Raw genomic sequence first — 21,630 nt, 5'->3', positions numbered from 1 at the left:
TTCTTAGCCTTTCATCCTTGAACTTGTTTTTTTTTTTTAAATATATTTTGATAACTATATTTCAACATAAATGGCTTCCTTTGCAATCCTATGTATTTTATTTCGTGCATTTAAAATAATTCTTCTAAGAAGGGGTCCATGGCACAGAAAAGGTTAAGAACCTTTTCTCTAAAACTCTAAGTTAGAGATCAATTGCTATTCTGCATTGGCTAAAATAGTTTCCATGCTTAGAGTTCCCTATATTGACAAAATCACAAGTCTGGAGGGAAAAAAAAAGTTCCTTAATTGTCTCATCCTCATGCTCCCTGCTGGACACCCCTCCTTTAAGGATTGAGAGCTTAGACACTGAGGATCAGATATGCAGCAGTAGGTTAAATCTCTGATAAGCATCATCATCACTTATATCCTTGCTTGATATATCTGTGTCCAAGCCCCAGAGTAGTACAGACAGAAATACATGTACTATAGGAGCTCCTGTGTAGAGTAGTGGAAAGCATGCTGAATTTGGAGTCAGGACCTGTGTTAAAATCCAGGCTCTACCACTTACAACCTGTGTGACCTTAGGCAAGTCACAACTTCTCTGAACCTTTGTTTTCTTCATCTGTATAGTGAGAGGGTCAGTCTAGATGACCTGGGTTCTGACTCTAAATCTATGATTCTGTGAAACTTGCCACATACAGCAAAACAAAGCACTAAACCACTATGACCAAACCATGGCATGGCTTTTTATAGCCTCACTAGGCCATTTATCCTCCTGATTTCCCACTACCTTCCTGAGAAATGGCAACAAAGATCCACCACCTAGATACTCCCTCTCTCAAACCCAAGTTAGAGGTAGAGCTGGCATGGTTCTTATGTCTCTTCAGTGCATTACTTCCAGTTCAGTATTTTTCTCTCCATTCCTTTTGCTAACTTGATCTCCTGTTGTCCAGGGTAAATATCTCCATTTCCTTCAACCAATCCTCAAGTCCCCTTACCATCTTGATCACTTTTCTCTAGAGATTCTTCAATTTTTAAAGGTCCCTCCTAAAATGCAGTACCCAGAAAAGAACACCATGTACCAATATGGTCCCCTCCCTTGTTCTATACACTCCCTATCTGTCAATATAGATTAGGGTTACTTTAAGTTTTTTTGGCAGCCACATCCCAGCTTTGACTCATGTTGAACTTGCAGTCAACCAGAACCTCTAAGTTTCTTTCACATGAACTGCCCTCTAACCACATCTGCTTCATCCTGTGCTCTTACATTTTTTTCATTTAGGTACAGGACCCAACCATTCTCCGTATTAAATTTCATTTTATTTGCCCCTTGCAGATAAGGAGGAGCATTTTGCAATAATTCCATTTTCCCAAATGGAAAACTTAAATAGAGATTAGGTGAAAGGCCCAGGAAGAATTATTCAGTTTTTAGAGTCAGGACTAAGCTTATAGCCCAAGTCTCCTGTCCTCTGCCTGGTCCCTTATACAGTAGGATACACTCTAAAGAGTAGCTAGAGAAGTGACTGGTAGCATGTTAATTTATCAAATTAAAAGCACACACATATTAATAAGTCTGAGATCAACCGGCTAGCAAGTATTTGTCACCTACAATGGAATTAGTGTTCTAAATAAATTGAATAAAACTATCCCTCCTTGCAAGGAGCTTACCTTCTAGTGGGGGAGACAAAGTCATATATGAGACAGGATAGATATAAAGAGAATAAATACAAATAAATATTTCCCTTTCTTCTTTCCTTATCAGTGAGCCTTGGCATAACTGAACCCCATAAAACTTAAATGCATAATTCTATATTGTGACTTATTTTTAACTTTGAACTTTCATTGAGAATGCTCAGTTGATTTTCATTTTTATATCCTTAAGAATATCAATTCTGTTTATTGTGAATGGGTATTAAAGCAAAGTACTGTCCTCATATATTTATTATTAAAGATAGAACAAATAAAAGGAAACATCTATTGTTTGATTTTGCTGAGCTAAATCATCCCAGCCCACATCCCCATGCCCAATGGACGTTTTGAATATAGAATGGAGATGTAAAATAAGTGGAGTTCATACTACTGTTGTCCAGGGTAAATATCTCCATTTCCATACACTTAGGATAAATTTTTAAAAAAGCATGGTAGTTGAATCTCTGTAATGTTTTTAAGTGCTCACCTAGACCTGCAAAATAGAATAAGACAGATAAAATGCTTTAGATACATTTGATTTTTTTTTCCTTTGTCACCAATGGCACCAATTGATCCTTTGCATTGTGGCTTCCATATTCATTTCTCTAGAGGCAATGAAGTGAAACAGTAGATAGAACTCTGGGCTTGGATTAAGAAAGACCAGAGATCAGATTAGGCTTCTGACACTTGCTAGCTGTGTGATCCTGGTCAAGTCACTTAATCTCTGCCTAGTTTAGTTTCCTCAACTGTAAAACGGGGATAACAATAGCATCTACCTCACAGGGTTGTTGTGCAGATCAAATGTGATAATATTTGTGAAGTGCCTGGCATATAGTAGGTGATTAATAAATACTTGTCTTTACTTTCTACTAAAATGGTTCTTATTCAACTTATCAATGACCTCTTGACAAAATCCAACTCTTCCTTTGACCCTGTTAAACACCTTCTTATCAATTTGATTTCTTTGGACTCTCCTATGACAACTTCTTTTCTTTCTCCTTTGCTAAATTGTTTACTTCATCCTTTCTACCAACTCTGGTTGCTATCAAAGTTCATCCTACATCTGCTGCTTTTCTCCTACACACATTCTCTTGGGCTCTCTTCATGTGGATTCAACTATCACCCACATAACTCTCCAATCTGTTTTCAGTGCCTTTTCTCTAATCCAGTATTTCTTGGGGCCTATGAATGATTTATGGAATGGTCCCTAAAACCTTAAAACTGATTCAAGGCAAACATTTTTAAAATTTATCATCCACTTCATCCTCCAAAGGGCAGCTAGTTGGCACCATAGTGCATAGAGCGCTGGGCCTGGAGGCAGGAAGATTCATCTTCCTGAGTTCAAATCTGGCCTCAGACACTCACTAGCTGTGTGACCCTGAACAAGTCACTTCACCCCGTTTGCCTCAGTTTCCTCATCTGTAAAATGAGCCAGAGAAGGAATGACAAACCACTTCAGTATCTTTGCCAAGAAAACCCCAAATGAGATCATGAAGAGTTGGACACAACTGAAAAACGACTGAACAGCAACATCATCATTCTCCAAAACCTCACAAACTTCACCAACATAATTAATGATATCACAGTCACCTTGGTTCCCCAGACTTGTCATTTTTTGCCACCCCATTTGAGTTGCCTCCTACATTTAGCCTATTAGAAAATGTTGCCTGTCCTTCCATAATTCTTCTCAGATTCATTCCTTTTTTTGTGAGGCAGTTGGGGTTAAGTGACTTGCCCAGGGTCACACAGCTAATGAGTGTTATGTGTCTGAGGCTGGATTTGAACTCAGTTCCTTCTGATTCCAGGGCTGGTACTCTATCCACCGCACCACCTAGTTGCCCCAGATTCTTTCCTTTTTACTCTCACAATACGGCCCCCATCCCAATTCTGTCTAAGACCTGGACTACAGCAATCTCCTTATTGGGTTTCTTTTCCATAAGCCCCTCTTATTCCTTTGTATTCTACATCTAATATCCAGAGACTTCCTCAGCTGTCATTCTGATATCCTTGGTTTCACAGAAGCATAGAATTTAAGAGCTGGAAAGCATATGTGAAGCCTAACCCATACCTAAACAACATAGCCTACAAATAGTTATCTGGTCTTTATTGAAAATCTCCAGGAACAGGAGCTCCCTATCCCCTAATGCAGCTTATTCCACTTTCAGACAGTTCCAACTGTAATGAATTTAGTATAGTCTAAATTTGCCAGAGACAAAATCTGCTGTGTGGTGCCACTAATGTTGAGACAAAAATGAAAGATGGAATTCACAGTGCTAAGGATGGCAAAGACTATAGCTCAAATATGTCCCTAAGTGTCCAAGATGGATCTGTTTTATGCCTATCCCACATGGTGACCAAAATGGTCAGAAGACACTTGAGATCATGAGTACCTATACAACTCTTTAAAACATTTCTTTTGGAAATGACAAAATCTTTCCCATATGGTTTACTCCAAAACCTTCATTTGAGAAGAGAAAGGTGATACAGAAGGGTAGGGGAACCTGGTCTATGACTACCTTTGCAAAAACCCCAAAGTTTATTTCACTTCCAAGGAAGACAGATCAAAGTGTCTACCAGTCCATAAAGTCTAGCATCAACCTCAAAAATTTGCAATGAATTATTTTTGCAGAGTTTACACATGTATCTTTTTTGTATATGTGTAACCATATACTATGTACAGATCATATTTATCTATCTGTGCTTGAAAAACACCATGGTCTACTAGAAAAAGCAAGTGTATTTGGTATCAGAAAATCTGGGCTCTGCAGCTCTGAACTTGAGCTAATCAATTCCTCTCTTTGAGCCACAGTTTCCCTATGAGTAAAATCTGAGGAATTCTTAAACTCCACTTCTCATGAGGCTACCATAACTCCAGAAACTTCTGATTTTGAGCTTCAATACTCTCCTTCAGTTGCACCCAACTTATGTAACTGTCCTCATGTCTTGTTACACCAGAGATCATATTCTCTGAGCCTGCCAAACAAAATGTTTACCAGTTTATATGCTGTTCGTCAGTTCTCATCTCCAAGTTCTTATTTGTATTATTCTTCCTACCTGGAATGTTTTCCTACCTCCTCTGTGCCAGCCTGTGTCCACCCACTTTTCAGAATCCTCATATGTATCAGGGTATGTACGGGGTTTTCAGGAGGACTAGCACCTCTGAAGTCAGGGCTGTTCATCTACCTTTGGTGTCCACCTGATTCACCCAACTCTCACCTGGGGCTCCAAGAAGCTATAGCACGTGCATTAGCCACAACCCACTAAATCATCTCACCAGATCGGCTAACCCAGGTTGAGGGTCACTGACAGGGTTCAAACTTGTCAGTGAGTTAGGGAGATATCTACCCCAAGCGTATGAAGATTTTCTCTGACAGAATGGGTGAACAATTTATTCCAATCGCCATGAAGGCAGCTGAAGCAGGGACTGTGGAGCACTTAGATCTTGGTCAGGCATCAAAGACATCAAGGTCATCCACTGCATCCCATTTCATTACCAGTTATCTTGATTTTTGTCTTGCTACTAGACTTCTGTGACTCAGGAAGACAGAGTAAGACTGACAATTTTGTGCAACTCTACCCCAATTAAATCCAATTCACATACAAGTGAAGACAGTTCAGTTTTCCAAATAGTAACTTTTTAACTTTTTAAGTGCCTGAATGTTGAATTCTAACTTCTTGAAAATGGACTATTCAATTCTTTGCCATCCTAAATAAATAAATAATAGATTAGTGTTTTGTCTGCAATGTTCTTTCTTCCCAATGAGAGCTTATCAGTGCGAATACAATCATTCCCATTGCACAAATGAAAGAATGGAGTATCAGAGAAGGGGAGTGACTTGTCCAAGGTCCTGAATATAACTTACTATCTTTCCTTTGGTCAGGATCATTGTTATGAGCATCATTTATAATGATGATCTACAAATGTAGCAGATAAAACACTGCTTCTCCCCGCTTCCCTTCTGAGTTGTATGGTTATCAACCCTTGAGTGTGACACGTGAATGCTCCTGGAAGATAATGGGTAGGACACAAGTGGCCATTATCCATGTATAAACACATACAGATTTGAAAGACTTAAGCACTTTCATCAATGTAATGACCAATCATGACTCCAGAGGACCAATGATGAAACATGTTATGCACACCCAGATAGAAGTGAAAGACTCTGAGTGCAAAATGAATGAAACATTATGAGATATACAAATATGTATGTATATACATTATTTAAACATACACATATGTATGTGTGTGTGTGTGTGTGTGTGTGTGTGTGTGTGTGTGTGTGTAGGCAACTAGGTGGGGAAGTAGATAGAGCTCCAGGCCTGGAGTCAGGAAGACCTGAGTTCAAATCCAGCCTCAGAGACTTATTAGCTATGTGACCCTGGGTAAGTCACTTAATGCTGTTTGCCTCACTTTCCTCATTTGTAAAATGAGCTAGAAAAGAAAATGGCAAACCATTCCAGTATCCTTGCCCAGAACACCCCTTAGACAGTGATGGAGTGCTATGGTCTATGGAGTTACAAAGAGTTCGACACGACTGAACAACAGCAACAATAATATATGTATATGTGTATCGTGTGTGTGTGTGTGTGTGTGTGTATGCACGCATGACCATCTGTACTTGAACCCAAGTCTTCTTGATTCTGAGGCCAGTTTTCTGTCACACTTCATCATCTATAAAATGTGTATAATACTACCCATATTGTTTGCCTGCAGTGTTTACCTCTTATGTTGTGAAGATTAAATGAGATTTTACATGCAACATACTTTGCAAACTTTAAGGCGCTACATATATGTCAGCTATTCATAATACAAATGTGTCAGTTTCTTACTTTGCTATCCATGTAGTGAGTGTAGGTCCTGCCTCATCTGTGAAGAGTATGTCTACCAGATTTGTAACTGATGACTATTCCACCAAATCTGCTTCATTCAGAACCACTTTCCTAGAGTCCTTTCTTTTATGTCAAATATACATAATAGGGAAAGCTAGGCTTGGGTCTGTGATAAATGATTTAAAGGGAACCTAAAGGAATATAGTGAATGATTGGTACAAAAGCACCAAGAAGGAACACCCCCATCACCACCACCAGATTTATCACCACCAACAACCTGCACCTTGGTATCTTTTTTTTTTTAATAGCAAATGCCTTCCTTCATATCTAATTACATTATTACAGATCAATTGAAATTTATATCAAGGTGAGCAGATTCAGCAGAATTTCTTCCTCTATGTCCTATTCCAGTCCACTTTATTAGCCACTCCCTGCCAGAATTAGGAAGTTCCCAGTCCAGATGCTCCTTGTTTAATGAGGCAATGAAGAACATTCTCAGCTCAGTTCCTGAGATTTTATTACTCATTGCTGTCCTATTAGCATGTACATGGCGCCATATTTTCAGAATGCTTGGTAATCATCCATTATTTGTTGTAGTGCTCTTGATGTTTATGGGGGTGCTTCATGGCAAAAAAAGTCATCTGTCTTATTTAGAAAGTATCTTAAATATTGCTGAATTGCTGAATTGAAAGTGTTGCATCTTTTAGTCCTGGTAATTTACTGATGAATGAACTTTGAAAAATCATCTGTTTTCTTCTGGGTAAAGCTACCCTCACTCCATCTCAGGAAGGTAGCTGCACATCTTTTCTTAAACAGTTGCTAGAGGAGATAACTGCAGCTTTATTTAGTAGTGCTTCCAGTGACTCAGGAGTCTTCATGATCTTAAGCAGTTAAATTATCCTCCAAAATAATAGCACACAAAGTCAGAGGTGTTTCTCATTTAGTAATTGACTCTTCATATCTCCACACCATGCTTTCCACAATTTGTCCATCATCTTCACCTCTCTCCTGTCCATTAGAAGCCGAGTTCTGATTGGTGAACTTTCACCTCATCTTGTCCTGTACCAGGCCATCTTGATACCATGCCCTCAAGAGCACTCATGTCCCTCATCTACTTCTACCACCACCCTTTTATGTGTTGCCTTCTCCCATTAGAGTATAAGCACCTTGAGGACAGGAATTGCTTGCTTGCATTTGTATGTGCAGCATTTGGTATAGCATCTGACACATAGTAAATGTGTCTTTTATCTTTTTATATTTACCCATTTATAATCAGAATACAATTCATACCATTTATAATCAGAAAATCATTGTAATGGAGCTGATATGTTAGAGTGTTAAGAAAACCTATTTAATTTAAAATCTATTTTAAAATTAGGAATTTAAATGGTTAAATTAAATATTAATAAAATTAAAATTATTAATTTAAAATTATGAATTATGGGCAAAGAGTCTTATTCTTTAAAACAAGATTAATTTTTCAGTTGAATTTCAATAATGACCAACTTCAGAGTTTCAGGGGGTTGGGGTGAGTGTTTTTATTTTTTAACAAGGCTTGACCTTTTACAGATATTAGTGTCTTAGGGTCATCTAGTACAACCTCCTTATTTTCATATGATAAAACTGAGGCCTAGAATGACTTCCCTGACTTGATTGAGGTCACACAGGTGGTACATGGCAGAGACAGGACTTAAATACATGTCCTGTGATGCTGAGTTTTGTGCTCCTTCCAGAGAATCATTCTGCCTCATCTTTATATTATGAGATATTCTGTAACATCACAGAAGGGATAACCCTAGCTATTTTAATCCTCACTTGCCCTCTACCTACTGTTGTGTCAGGTAAGGTCTTCTCCCTCACAAATGATCAAGGAATTTTTTTTTAAAAACCATTTAATCCCACAGGTATAATCCTAACACTATTCTCTAATTATAAGGAGAGACAACATGGCATAAAAGATAGAAATTCTGAACCTAAAGTTAGGAAACTGTGGGTTCAAATCCTATTTCTGATACCACCTGTGTAACCATGGTCCAGATGCCAGACTGACTATGACTGGTCCTCTCTGAGTCTCAAGCAGCTCTCTAAGATTCTAAATTAAGCTCCTACACTAAATGAAATAACATTAATGTATTTTGAGCTCCTGTGTTGGAAATCTGTCATTTTCTCTTATTACCTCTAAGTTTTTCTAGGAATCCCCTTGAACTACCCTAGTGTCATATCTTGCCAAATGCTGCTTAAGCACAGAAACATCATTGGGAAGATTTACAGCTAATGGGAATCAATGAGCATTTTAAAACACAGTTAAGGGCATCTTCTGAGGACTATCCTGCAGCTATTCCTCCTACGATGCATGAACAGTGAATGGAAAGTTTCATTGATTCTTAAGAATTCTCCATATTGCCAGAGTGACTGTGCATAGCTCTTTATTGCTCGCGAGGAAAAAGCGATGTGAGGCGCTCAGGTTGTGTCCCCAGCTCAGGCAGAAGGAAGCCAGGAGGCCACAGGAACAGGTGCCACCCAGGGAATGCCTAGTAAGCTTTGTGCTCTAACATGCCTTACGTTTGCTACACAAAGGACAGGCGAGACCCTGTAATAATTTCTTCATCCCAAATAGACCTGTTACAGCCCCAGACTTGAGTGTTAAACAGTGATCCTCAGAGGAAAAATAATTTGTTTTCCCCAGTTAATGATCCATTCTACAAACCTGTGTGTGCTGGATCCTATTCGCTCCACTGTGACTCATAACAATCAGATTTCTTGGCCCAGGTCCACAGTTTTTTGTTTGCTGAGACAGAAATGGCATTTGCTGCTTTTATGTGGCAGAGCTTCTAAACACATAAGGCTTTTGTGTGCTTTCCAAAATGTAGGTGCCTACTATGGATGTCCACAAAGCCCTGAGCTTTTTGGAGGGAGAGACACTATAGAAATATTATATTTCTAGGCATGTAAAGATGAAAAGCATATATATCCCCCAAAGACACTAAATTTGGACTGTGTTTCAAGAGGAGCAAAGGATGATAGGATTATAGATTTAGAGATGGAAGAGACTCTGGAGGCCAATAGATCCAACCCTTTCAATATAGGTGAGAAACTGAGGTAAAGAGGGGGTAAAGTCACTTGCCCTGGACTATACAGCTAGTAGATAGCTGATGTGGGATTTGAACCAGGTCTTCTGATTCCAAATTCAGCGTCCTCTCTGCTGCCAGATGTCACCTAAGAAACATATAAGTGAAAAAGACAGGCAAGTAAGGAAAAGCAGCAAATGGCCCATATACTTCATTGTTAACCCTGTGATATCAACAGAAATCAAGGAATGGTCCCAGCACACTGAATGCACCCCATGGTAAATTTAGGAGCACAAATGAACAGAAGTCACACAAGATAAATAAGCATGGAGGGTTGGTATCAGCATTGTTGTAGGGACCAGGAATAATTTCCTCATTCTACCCACACTGATAACAGATATCATAGATCAGACAAAGTCATCTAGTCTAACCCCCTAATTTTACAGATCTAGTAAATGAGGTTCAGAGATGTTAACTTAACCAGAGTAACACAGAAGTAAGTGGCACAACTGGGATTTGCCCCCAAGTCCCATAACTCCAAACAACAAATATTTTTAAGCATAGGCACTGTGCTAAGCACTGTTCAACACTCTTTTCCACTGTACCACATGGAGTATATTCTGGGCTGGTTCATAATTTTCCTTAAAATTATTTTTGGTAAAATTCTGATCTATTTTAGTGTTGCCTTATGGAAAATCCAGATGTGTTCAGAATAGGAAAAATAGTTCATATTTCTCAGATGCAATCTGAGGAAAATGATTAATTTGAGAGTAGCAACAGTACCCTGCAAAGGTCACCTATACCTTTATATTCCCCTGCATTTACTGACCCCACAATTCCAAAATTCACTTCGTCATAAATGTCAGCACAACTTAAAGAGAATTATTTTGGATTCTACTGTATTCATTACAAACGGAAAACTCTAACATTATATTATATCTTCAGCCTGATACCTAAGACTCATAGGTACAAGAACAAAAAGTAGGATAAATTTTTGGACTCATAAGTGCACATCTGTATCTACCATTTGTTTAATCAATACAAAAATCTTGTAACCAGGATTATTTCACAAGTGATTCAGAACAGATGACTCAAATATTTATGTGCAGAGCAAAGTATTAATGGCAATAAGGTTGGGCTAAATATTTTCAATCCTTTCATTCCCTCTTTCAAGCAAAGCAGAGTGAGATTTGTGGAAACTTGAACAAAAGCATGAATAGGTAGGCTAGGATAGAGGTGGAGAAGCAGAGCTTAGGTAAAAGGCATGGTAGACAGGTAGAGAACTGCAAAAGGCAGGATTCCTGGCATAGGCCTAAAGGTAAAGGCATGGGACCTAAGGTAGGCATGAGGGTTCATCATGAATAGGAACCAAGGTAAGATCTGTGAAGATGGTTGGTTGAAGTTTGGTCAACAGTCAGATATCAGGGTCAGGGTAACTAGTAAGGCAGATTCTAGGATCCATGGATGAGAAAGCCCAAGGAATAATTTCTAGGGGGACTCTATTGTTCCAAAAGGAATCTGGGGACAATTGTTGCCTTAGACAACTTGTATCTTCTCTCTAATCAATCCTGTCTCCTGAGATGGTCCCTCCTAAGACTTTAAAATGCCAGATATGTTCAGGTAGTCCTTGTTCTCAGTAGAAGCAGCAGTAGCCTTGACCCAGAAGCACTTAGGCAGTTAGGTGGCATAATGACTAGAGTAATGGACCTGAAGTTCCAGTCCTGCCTCAGATACTTATTGTACTGTATCACCTCTCTAAGTCCCAATTCCTCATCTGTAAAATAGGGATAACAATAACACCTACCTCCCAGGGTTGAAAAAAAGGATCAAATGAGATAATATATGTAAAGCGCTACATATATACTAGCTATCATTATCATTATTATTCCTGTCCATGTAGGATGCAGTGCTACAATTTCTGACTACATTTGGGGCTAGACTATGGAACTAGAGTGCTCTGTGGGTTGGGTGGATAATTCCTCAAGGCTCTCTTCATTACAGCCTTCTTTCTCTAGGCCCCAGTACCCCACCCCCAACAACTACACCCTGATTAAGGCAGCTTGACAACTGTCTCACACATCTCAATCATTGATCACAAGCAGTAAATACCAAGGGAGAGATGGCTTAGCACTAAACTACTATGTACTATACATTATCACTGGGGAAAAAAATTTTGGGTGTAACATTAAATCAAAGGATTGTAGATTTAGAGCTGGAATTTCTCTTCATTTTAGAGATGAGGAAACTGAGACCTAGAAAGGTCAAGTAATTTGCTCTAGCTTACACAGCTAGTGAGTGGCATAGATAAGATTTGAATCTACATCCTTTGGCCTTGAATGAAGTGCTTTTTCCATTGCATCACACTGATGAAGGATCATTTGTTTCTTCTAAATATGCAAAGGACATCATTTTTCAGAAAAAACTCCAAGAATTGAATGTCCTAATAGACTTTTCATTTACCCTTCTCCAAGGAGGGCATTTCCTCTAAGGAGCTCTTTTGGTATTGGGGTAAGAGGGACAAGCTAGATTTGGAAAGTCATAGGAACTTGGTTTGAAGCCACAATTTGCCATTTATCAACCTTGCAAATTTGGACAAATTATTTCACTCCTTCAGTTTCCTCAACTATAAATGAGAAGCTTGTATTAGGTGATCTCTAAAGCCAGAATCAAACATATGATTCTACAGTCTATATTATTCAGAGCCTTTTCCTAAACAAAGACCCTACAGTCTCCCTCTAGTCTGACTACCTCTTTACCTAAATCAGTCTTGAAGCCATGCAAGGTCCTGTGTCCCAATTCTTCCTTTTTGCAAATGCAAAGAAGAGAATTTTATGGTATAAATATTTGTATCAGAAGGCCAAAATTTTATCATAGGAACGAAGTTGATGTTTCAGTTGTCATTCGTAGGGGGGATATCCTAGTGTACTAATTACCCTCCTGCAAATTAAACTGGATTAAAAGCAATTGAGCTTAAACTATAATGAGAATAAGGTTTCTCAATAGATCTTTTTCTTGAGACAAGGGGTTCTGAGATGTTATTTTGCATATATGTGCTATCCTTTTTCAATATTGTAGTCAAGGCATTCATTTCTCTCCACTTATTGCATAGGAATGTATGGGGTAGAGGAAGAACATAATTTAATTTATTATAACTGTATTTGACTTTGTATCTCTCTTTAGGTTACTACATGTACATCGAAGCATCTAATATGGTTTATGGACAAAAGGCACAACTGGTGTCAACATCTCTAAGAGGAGTCTTTGGAAAGCACTGCCTCACATTTTTCTATCACATGTATGGAGCAGGAACTGGACTCTTAAATGTCTACTTGAAAAAGGAGGGTTATAGAGAAGAGTCCCTCTTGTGGAGAAGAAGAGGCGAGCAGAGTATTACCTGGCTAAGAGGATTGGTTGAATACAGCTGTGAAAGGCAGCATCAGGTAAATGAAATAAGCAGAGGCTCAAATCGAGGGAATTCCAAATTCATATCCCTCAGATAGTCTTTTTGGTTTTTCCTTCTAAAAAGAAAGTTGATTTCTGTACAGGCCGCGCCGACCTTCTGCCGGCTGCACACCGGTACCCTCTCCTCCTATAAGGAGCAGGCTACCAGAGTCATACTCACTTCCGAGTCTTCGGTCCTCAACCGGATAAACACACAGAGATGAGCCATTGGGAGGTGCCAACACCAGAGCTTTATTCAGAGGCCATCACAGCAAGCCATCATAGCAAACCCAAGCAGCAAGGCCAGAGCAACAGAACAGGAGCCAAGAGAGAGCACGTGATCTGACCACGCTCGTTCCTAAAATACCTACCTAGCCCCTCCTCCCCAGCCCGCTTACTAGCCAATGATTGTAGGGTCAGATACCGGAAGGGGCTGTCTGAGTTTAGCACACCAAGGGGGAGGGAGTGACGTAGGAGGCTAGGACCGGATACAGGGAGGAGGCATCTGGGATTAGCGCATAGACAGAGTACGTGACCTAGGAAGTCAGACTCAGAATACTGGGAGGAGGGAACTGGGGTCAGTGCTGCACAAAGGGACCCAGGAAGTCAGGAAGGTCACAAGAGGCATCTGGGGATGACGTTGCATATAGGGAGGGGACCAAGCAAAGGGAACTCAGTCCTCTGCTGTCCCACTCCCACGTGGCACCGCCCCTTGCCTCAGGAGCTCAAGCTCCGGCTACTTCCTAGCACCCAGCTTATCTCACATAGCACTGCCCACTGCCTCAGGGCTTCTCCGTATCCAGCCCATCCCAGTTCACCACGACTCTGCCTACCACAGCCCCTGCCTCGACTTCCAAAATACCCAGATCTTACCCTACTCTTGCCACAGCGCCCAACCTGGTAGCTGCCAACATCAGACAGTCCCTCACAGATTTCCTTGTTGTGCAACATCACAGTTGACTTCATCTGACAATTTCTGAGCAGTATTCTGCTCAAAGGACATCTCTCTCTTTGCTTCTCTACCCTGTTGGCAGAGCTAGTCAGTGGCAGTCATTCAACTCTGTTTGAATGAGATTTGGAATTAAAGAAAACAAGTAAAATATCCCTACCCTTTGACCCAGAGATTCCACTGCCATGCATATATAACAAAGAGGCTAAAAAGACAAAGAAGGCCCAATATGCAAAAAAAAAAATGTACTTTTTCTAGTAATGATAATAGATGTCCATAGATTGAGGAATACTATGCCACAAAAATGATAAATATGAAGCATTTAGAAGAGCATTGTGAAGACATAAACTGTACAAAGTGAAGTAAGTAAAACCAGGAAAAAAAATACATACACACACACACACAATAACTACAACAATGTAAATAGAACAAAAGTAACAAAATCAAACACTTTGTAATTATGATCATGCTTAGTCCTCAAGGAGAAATGAGAAAATGCACTACCCTCCCTTCTTTGCAGAGATGGGGAATGGTATCAGACCTGGTTGATATATTGGTCATTTTTGCTGATCGGATTTCACCGTCTGTCTGTAGCTCTCTCTCTCTCTCTCTCCTTTGTTACAAGGAATAGCTTCATGGGTAAGGGAGGGAGTAAAACATACATATAGAAATGACAGCAATAGAAAAACAAAAGACATCCCTCCGTTTTTTAAAAATCACAATCCCTCAAGCCCCAGTGTCAGCATCATTGCAATTAGAAGCAACAGAGTAAACAGCAGCTAGTTAAATTCACATGATAACTAAAAGAAGCAGCTAATCTGTCCACAGCTGAATTGCATTCCCTGCCATTATTGATACTTGTTGGTATGTAGTTAGGTTTAAGGAGAAAAAATAGTGGTGGCTAAAGCTGGTGGGTAATTAGAATGACTGAAACTACATATATTTTTGGTGAGTTTGATTGTTTGCAAAGAGAGATTGAGATTCAGACAACTGTCTGGATCTGGGCAAGAGCATGGCTTCACTGTTTGAGACCCTCTAGAAATTTCTCTGATGTTTCTCTCACTCTCTGCATCTCTCCTGATATGCTGGCCTTTGGGACTGAGAGAGAGAGAGAGCTGAGAGTTATGTCTGCATTTTTCTTCTCCTGGCCTCTTGTGTGTATTGCCCATGCTTAGAACATTTCCCAGTGTCTTGGGGGTAACCTTCCTAGGTTAGTCAAATATGAGATAATGCCATTCTGAAACACCCAGTCTGTACCTCCAATAAGACAATTGTTTTAAATTCTGCCTCCATCAACCTCAGGGCATATTGGCAGCACCAGTTGTAAAATCCATGCTTAAAGATTGTATAACCTTCTGCATATTACCATTGCACTGTTCCAATTACATTATTTTCCTAAATATAGGTGTGTGAGCTCAGGTTTTAACTGAAAAGAAGGAAAAGTAGTTTGTCTAAATAATTAAGTTATCTCTACATCCCTCAGATATATATATATATATATATATATACACACACACACACACACACACACATATATATATGCAAGAATTTGCTCTCTCCCAGTATTAACCCTAAAACTGTACAGCTAGAAATCTAGGTACCTGGGAAAACAGTATTGAAATTGCTAGTACACTTTGAATCCTTTACTTTTCCTGACAGCATCTAGTGCTGAGTAGGCAGTTAGGTGGTATAGTAGATAGAGCACTTGGCTTAAAATCAGGAAGACTCACCTTCATGAGTTCAAATCCAGCCTCAGACTCTTACTAGCTGTGTGACTCTGGGAAAGTCACTTAACCCTGTTTGCTTTAGATTCCTCATCTGTAAAAGGAGCTGGAGAAGGAAATGGCAAACCTCTCCAGTATCTTTGCCTAGAAAACCCCAAATGGGGTCATGAAGAGTCAGAAATGATTTAACATCAACAAAAAACTAGTGCTGAGTATATGCTTTTCTGCCTACAGTGGACATTTGTTATGACTTTCAGTATAACTAAATCCTTTTGATAAAGCTGGGTTATAATAGGGTTTTTAATTTATGGTCATTTCCCAAGAAAACATTTATATTTCAGCATATTTTCTTTACTTTTCTAGACCACCTAAGTTAGATGTACTTTTAGAATAACTAAATCTTAGTGATAAAACTGAGTTATAACAGAGTTTTAAACTCTAAAGTTATTTCCAAGGAATACATTTACATTTCTGCATTTTTTTTTCTTTAATTTTCTAGACCATCTAAGTTAGGGTAAGTGGAGTAAATATCAACAAGTCAAGATAGTATGTTAAATATCTAAAATGCATGTGGTTCAATTGTTTTAAAATGTAAAACAATTAGATCTATTATTAACAAATGTTCCATAGCCTAGGGCTTCAAGATTTGGTTGTGAATCAGTGTTTATTTACAGTAGCAAAATAGGCTACTCTAACATTTGATAAACACAAAATGAATAATCAACATGCATATGTAGCAAGAGAAACAGTGGGCCTATGTCATTACTTAGGGAGGTACATTCACTTTTTCTGATTAGCCCAGTGGGAGTTATCCAAAGTACATGATAGCCTTGCTTATCATTGGTGCTCAGTAAATGTTGATCAACTGACACATTGTATGCATATAGGATAGTGGGGCAGGTCATGGCCAAAGCGTACAGAGTTACACTGGCATGATTCCAGTCCCACTCTGGAAAACTTTGGTTTAGACTAGGGTGGGTATCAGGCTGAAATGAGGAAACCTTTTCTAACCAGGGTCTATCCTGGATAATCGGGCAATTCCTAAGGGAACTTGCTTTGGGGCTGCCTAAATAATACAAGGAATTCAGATAGATTACCTAAGATCCCCTGAAATATATCAGAACAAATGTGCAATTGCAAAACCACCCTATTCCCCACACAGGTCACCTTCTTCAGGATGAATACTTTCTAAAATCTAAACAAATCCAAATGGGAGACAGCTGCTCATTACTGTGTAGACCACATATCTTTTCTGAGAAGGATTTGCTAACCATTAGGCTCCCTGAGGTATTAATTGGCTCACTAGACATTGTCTTGGAAGCCTTATTACTAGCAAAATAAATCAGTCCTTTACAACTTCTGTTTTTAGAGCCAGGGCATCAAATCAATTTTGTTCTCAGAATCTTCAGAGTAGTAAAACTAATCCTCTTTTCTTCTGGTGGCTCCAGCTCTGACATCATAGTGCTCAGCATGACAAATGTACTCCTGCCTACTTGATCAATTAATTTAATTCTACGTGGTTTGTCCATTTACATTCTTTAATATTCCTTTGAATCTGTTATCTCTCTGATATGGGTATTCCCTCAGGACCAGATGACAAGCTCTCCATACTTGCCCATCCTATGTGACTCTAGACCACATCCTCCCATAAATCCACCATCAGGGGTCCAGTCAACCAATGGAACATGCATGCTATTCATCCTTTGTTCTACTGAATGTCAGCAACCAAACTACTAGTGAGTTTTCTCTCTATAAAAATCCATAATACTCTTAAATCCAATGTGAACTATTTTTCAGATTGTTTTTGAAGCTATTCGGGGTGCATCGATAAGAAGTGACATTGCTATTGATGACATTAAATTTCGGGCAGGACCTTGTACAGGTAAAACTTATTTATTTTTCGTAATTACACAAGCTTGATTGAAATGGATTTTGCAAAGTGATCTCAGGCTGGCTTATTAGATGTTTCTCTTTGTCAATAGAAAAAATAATTATTGTTCACTTTTACTTGTTTTTCTTTCATAGAAATAGAAGATATGACTCAGCAGTCATCAGGATTTTCTGAAGATCTCAATGAAATTGAGTATTAAGAAACATTTTCTAAATTGGATGACATGCCATTTCAACTAAATAACTGAACAACTGCACAACCTCTCTCCCATCTTGAAAAAAAAAGCAATTGAATACTGAACAGTTTAAAATATTTTACTGATGTTTAGAAGGAATTTGAAACACCTTCCCTCCTCACTTTTGCAAGAGTACTGACTCAGGGCTTTTTAGACCTTTCTTATTTTATTTTTTTTTCTCTCTCTTTTTTTTTTTTTTGGCATGTGACAACTGTTACTGTTTGTACAGGCTTTTCTATTTTGCACAGATCTTGTATCTTAATATTTTTATTGATTGTAAGTCATTTTAAAAATTCACAGATCAAGATAAGAAAAGAGGTACAACAGGGCTGTATGTAATAATTTTGTGCTGTTAGGCCCTCAGAAATAGTAATGGGCACATTAAAACATGCAACTTGGCAAGACATAGGGAGTGGGAACTTCTAGGTAGGTCCTGGGTGTCCCCAAATGGGGCCAGGATGACCCACTATGGCTATCTCCTTGGGGTATAATCCAAGACAACATGTGCTCACTTAAATCTGCATTCAGTGAATGTTTGTATTGGGTGGAACACTGGTCTTTTGGGCGTTTGGTTTGGTTTTAATTTCAAGAATAATAAATCATGAAAGTAAATAGCATTGGATATTGGTAATATCCTGCAGATTGAATGCAGTTTTTCATGGTGACAAGTTTGTCTGGAGAAAAGTCTTTTACTCATTGTACCTTGTGTTCCATAAAAATGAATTTTTTGCTACTTGTTGCCACAGTAATTACTATAATGATCCCATTTATCATTCTTGTGTGTGACAAATGGGCCTCCATAAATGTTCGAGCACCAGTCAGTTAATGCTATATTATGGTACAGTGCTATCTGTCTTATTTTTTTCCCTTCAAACTGTAGGGAAACTTTAGAGAAGTCACCAGTCTTCAGTGAGCTTGTGGGTAGAGATTACACATTTTTATAAAACAGGTCTGAAACTATTTATGCACACACTCCCACCACTTTTTATAAATGTATTAAATAATTTTGTTGTGGTCAAATGTTTTGATATTCAAATTTTGAGAAAGCTGGATTCAAATAATTAAATAGAACTACTGGTTATTATTGAATTTTTAAGATAGTCTATGCATCTATATACTCTGTTATACTGTTTTGAATGACAAAAATATCTAATAAATGAAATTTTAAATAATTTTCTTTTTGGTTTCCTTATGTAAATAAATTTGCTTACTGGCACACAAACTATTGCTTGGAAAGCACATTGACCTTTTATTTTTCTTTTAAAGCTAAATATTCTAAGAGATATGGGTGAAGAGAAGCTGTATATAAGTATAGAGGATAGACTATGAAAAGGCATAGAGAAGGAAAATGGATGTCATGGAAAAACAGCTAGTAGGCATAATTGGCTAGAATGGGCAGGGGGGTGGCGGCACATGAAAATAACTCTGGAAGAGTAGATTTGAATTAAATTATGCAAGGCTGGGAAGTCTGTATTTTATCATAAAGCAATGAGAAGTTAATGAAGATTTTTGAGCAGGGAAGTGACCTTATCAGACCTGTATTTTGGGAAGACTGTTTTAGGAGTTGTAGATTAGAGACTGGTAGCAGAGAGACTAATTAGAAGACTATTGCATTTAATGTCATAAAAAGTATCTATCTAAATCCAAAAGCAAGCATCATACACTAGGGGAATGTACTAAAAACTTTCCCATGAAATGCAGAAGTAAAGCAAGGATGACCACTTTTCCCCACGATTACAGTTCTAGAAATGACAGAAATAATAATAAGAAAAAAGAAAGACATTAAAAGTGTAAAGATGGGCAAACAGGAGATAATGATCCCTATTTGCTGATCATATTATGGTTTACTTAGAAAATCCTAAGGAATCAGCAAAGATACCATGACCTATTAATAGCATCAGCAAAGTTTTAGGCTATAAAGTAGACCCACAAAAATCAGCGACATTTCTAGATGATAATAACAAAATCCAAGAGACAATAATAAAAAGGGAAATCCCATTCAAAATAACTTCAGCATTCATAAAATATTTGGGAATCAATCTACCAAAGCACATGAAATTTTTGATAGCTTCAATTAGAAAGTGCTTCATAACAAAATAAGAACAATTTAAGTAGATGAAGTAATATTCAGTGCTTGTGGCTGGATTTACCAATATAAGACAAAATTAAAATACTACCAAAATTAATTTACAGTTTTAATAGTATACCAATCAAACTATCAAAGTTTATAATAAAATTCACTTGGAAAAACAAAAGATCTAGTATATCAAGATAAATATTGAGGGAAAGGGTAGAAATGGAGAAGGAAATCACACTTCCAAATCTTGAAATATAAATCAGCAGTAATCAAAACCATTTGGTATTGGCCGAAAGAGAAGTAGATCAATGAAACAGACTAGACAAGGGTTAATCAGAAACAATGGGATACAATAACCCAGTGTTCAATAAAGCAGAAAACATAAATTAGGGGAAAACTGACTATTTGATAAAAAAAAATTGCTGGTAAAATTGGAAGACAGTCTGGCATAAGGCAGGCTTAGATCAACATTTTATACCATATTCCATAATAACTTTAAAATAGATCCTACCTATGTGATCCTGGGCACATCACTTAAACCTGCTTGCCTCAGGTCCTCATCTGTAAAATGAGCTAGAGAAAGAAATGGCAAACTACTTTAATATCTTTGCCAAGAAAACCCCTGAATGGGATCCCAAAGAATGAGACATGACTGAAAACAACTAAACAACTAGGAGGGCAGAGGGGTTTGGATTCCAGGGTCTCTTAGGGTTCCTTCCAATACTTAATATACAAACCTCTGATTCAAAGGTTGTAAACATGAGTTGTCTGGAAGGATGGTGATGTTTTCAAACAAGAAATGGTTTGAGGGAGGGGTGTGTTTACAAAGAAAAATGATGATTTCCATTTTAAATATGTTAAGTTTGAGGTGCCTACAAAAAGGTAGTTGGTGATGTAGAGCTAGAGTTCAAGAGAGAAAACAGGGCTAGATAAATAGATTTGGAAGTCATCTGCATGCAGATGATAAATGTATCTATAGGAGCTGGAGTTCACCAACAGAGGGAATAGAGAAGGCAATTTTAAAAGGGCCTAGGACTGAACTTTAGGAAATATACCTGATTAGATGGGAGAGATAGATAATATCCAGCAAAAAATAAAGAGTATTCATATAGGTAATAGAATTATAGGAACATAGATTTAAAGTTGGAAAGAGATTTTTCTGCTTCCGGGAGCCAACATGGCAGAGTTAAAAGGTAGTTGCTCTCACCCTCCCCTATCAACCTCTGAAAGCCCAGAAAATATAGCCCCAGGAAAAACCCTGGAACAGCTGAACCAGAAAAAAGAAGGGGAGCAGCAGTGCAGTAGCCCAGAAGGATTAATGGGAAGGGCCACTCCTGTCCTGAGGGAAGAAAAGCAGTACTAAATGGGAGGCGCCCCAGGCAGTTAGTGGGAAGACCCACTGTAGCACACCAGGACGGGATCCTGGTGCCTCAGCATTCTACAGTAAACAGGTCTCCCAGTGCCTCAGCAAAAATAAGGGAAACAGCACTACAAAGGGCCCCAGGTGGATAAACACCCTGCAACATTAATCTGAAAGGAGCTGAAGACAGCTAAAGGAAGGGAAAAGCAGGAAACCTAGAATTGCCGAAAATTACAGACTTGCTGATTCTAGCCCAACACCAGGTAAGCTGCCAAAACCCTATAGCCTCCAATTGCCAACATAAGAAGCCCCAGTACAAAGTCAGTGATCAAGACCTAGGCTCCCAACACAAGAAGCTTGGGTCAGTGCCCTCTGCTCCCCAGCAAG

The 21,630-nt window shown here is 38.6% G+C and overlaps 1 protein-coding gene across 1 annotated transcript in view; it reads left to right on the top strand.

Annotated features, from left to right (window-relative positions):
* The window catches only part of MAMDC2 (MAM domain containing 2), a 221,995-nt gene extending 203,087 nt beyond the window's left edge, over window positions 1-18,908 (top strand). The window contains exons 12-14 of the mRNA XM_027839070.1: window positions 12,747-13,006; window positions 17,478-17,562; window positions 17,706-18,908. Of these exons, the coding sequence (XP_027694871.1) occupies window positions 12,747-13,006; window positions 17,478-17,562; window positions 17,706-17,770 (410 nt within the window). The 3' untranslated portion in view covers window positions 17,771-18,908. The remainder of the gene's footprint in view (window positions 1-12,746; window positions 13,007-17,477; window positions 17,563-17,705) is intronic.
* The last annotated feature ends 2,722 nt before the right edge of the window (window positions 18,909-21,630 follow it).

The sequence above is a fragment of the Vombatus ursinus genome, unplaced genomic scaffold (genome assembly GCF_900497805.2).
Source record: "Vombatus ursinus unplaced genomic scaffold, bare-nosed wombat genome assembly UNPS02014832.1, whole genome shotgun sequence".
Lineage (NCBI taxonomy): Eukaryota > Metazoa > Chordata > Mammalia > Diprotodontia > Vombatidae > Vombatus > Vombatus ursinus.
The sequence above is the reverse complement of the archived record's forward strand: the minus strand, read 5'-3'. Positions and strand labels throughout refer to the sequence as shown.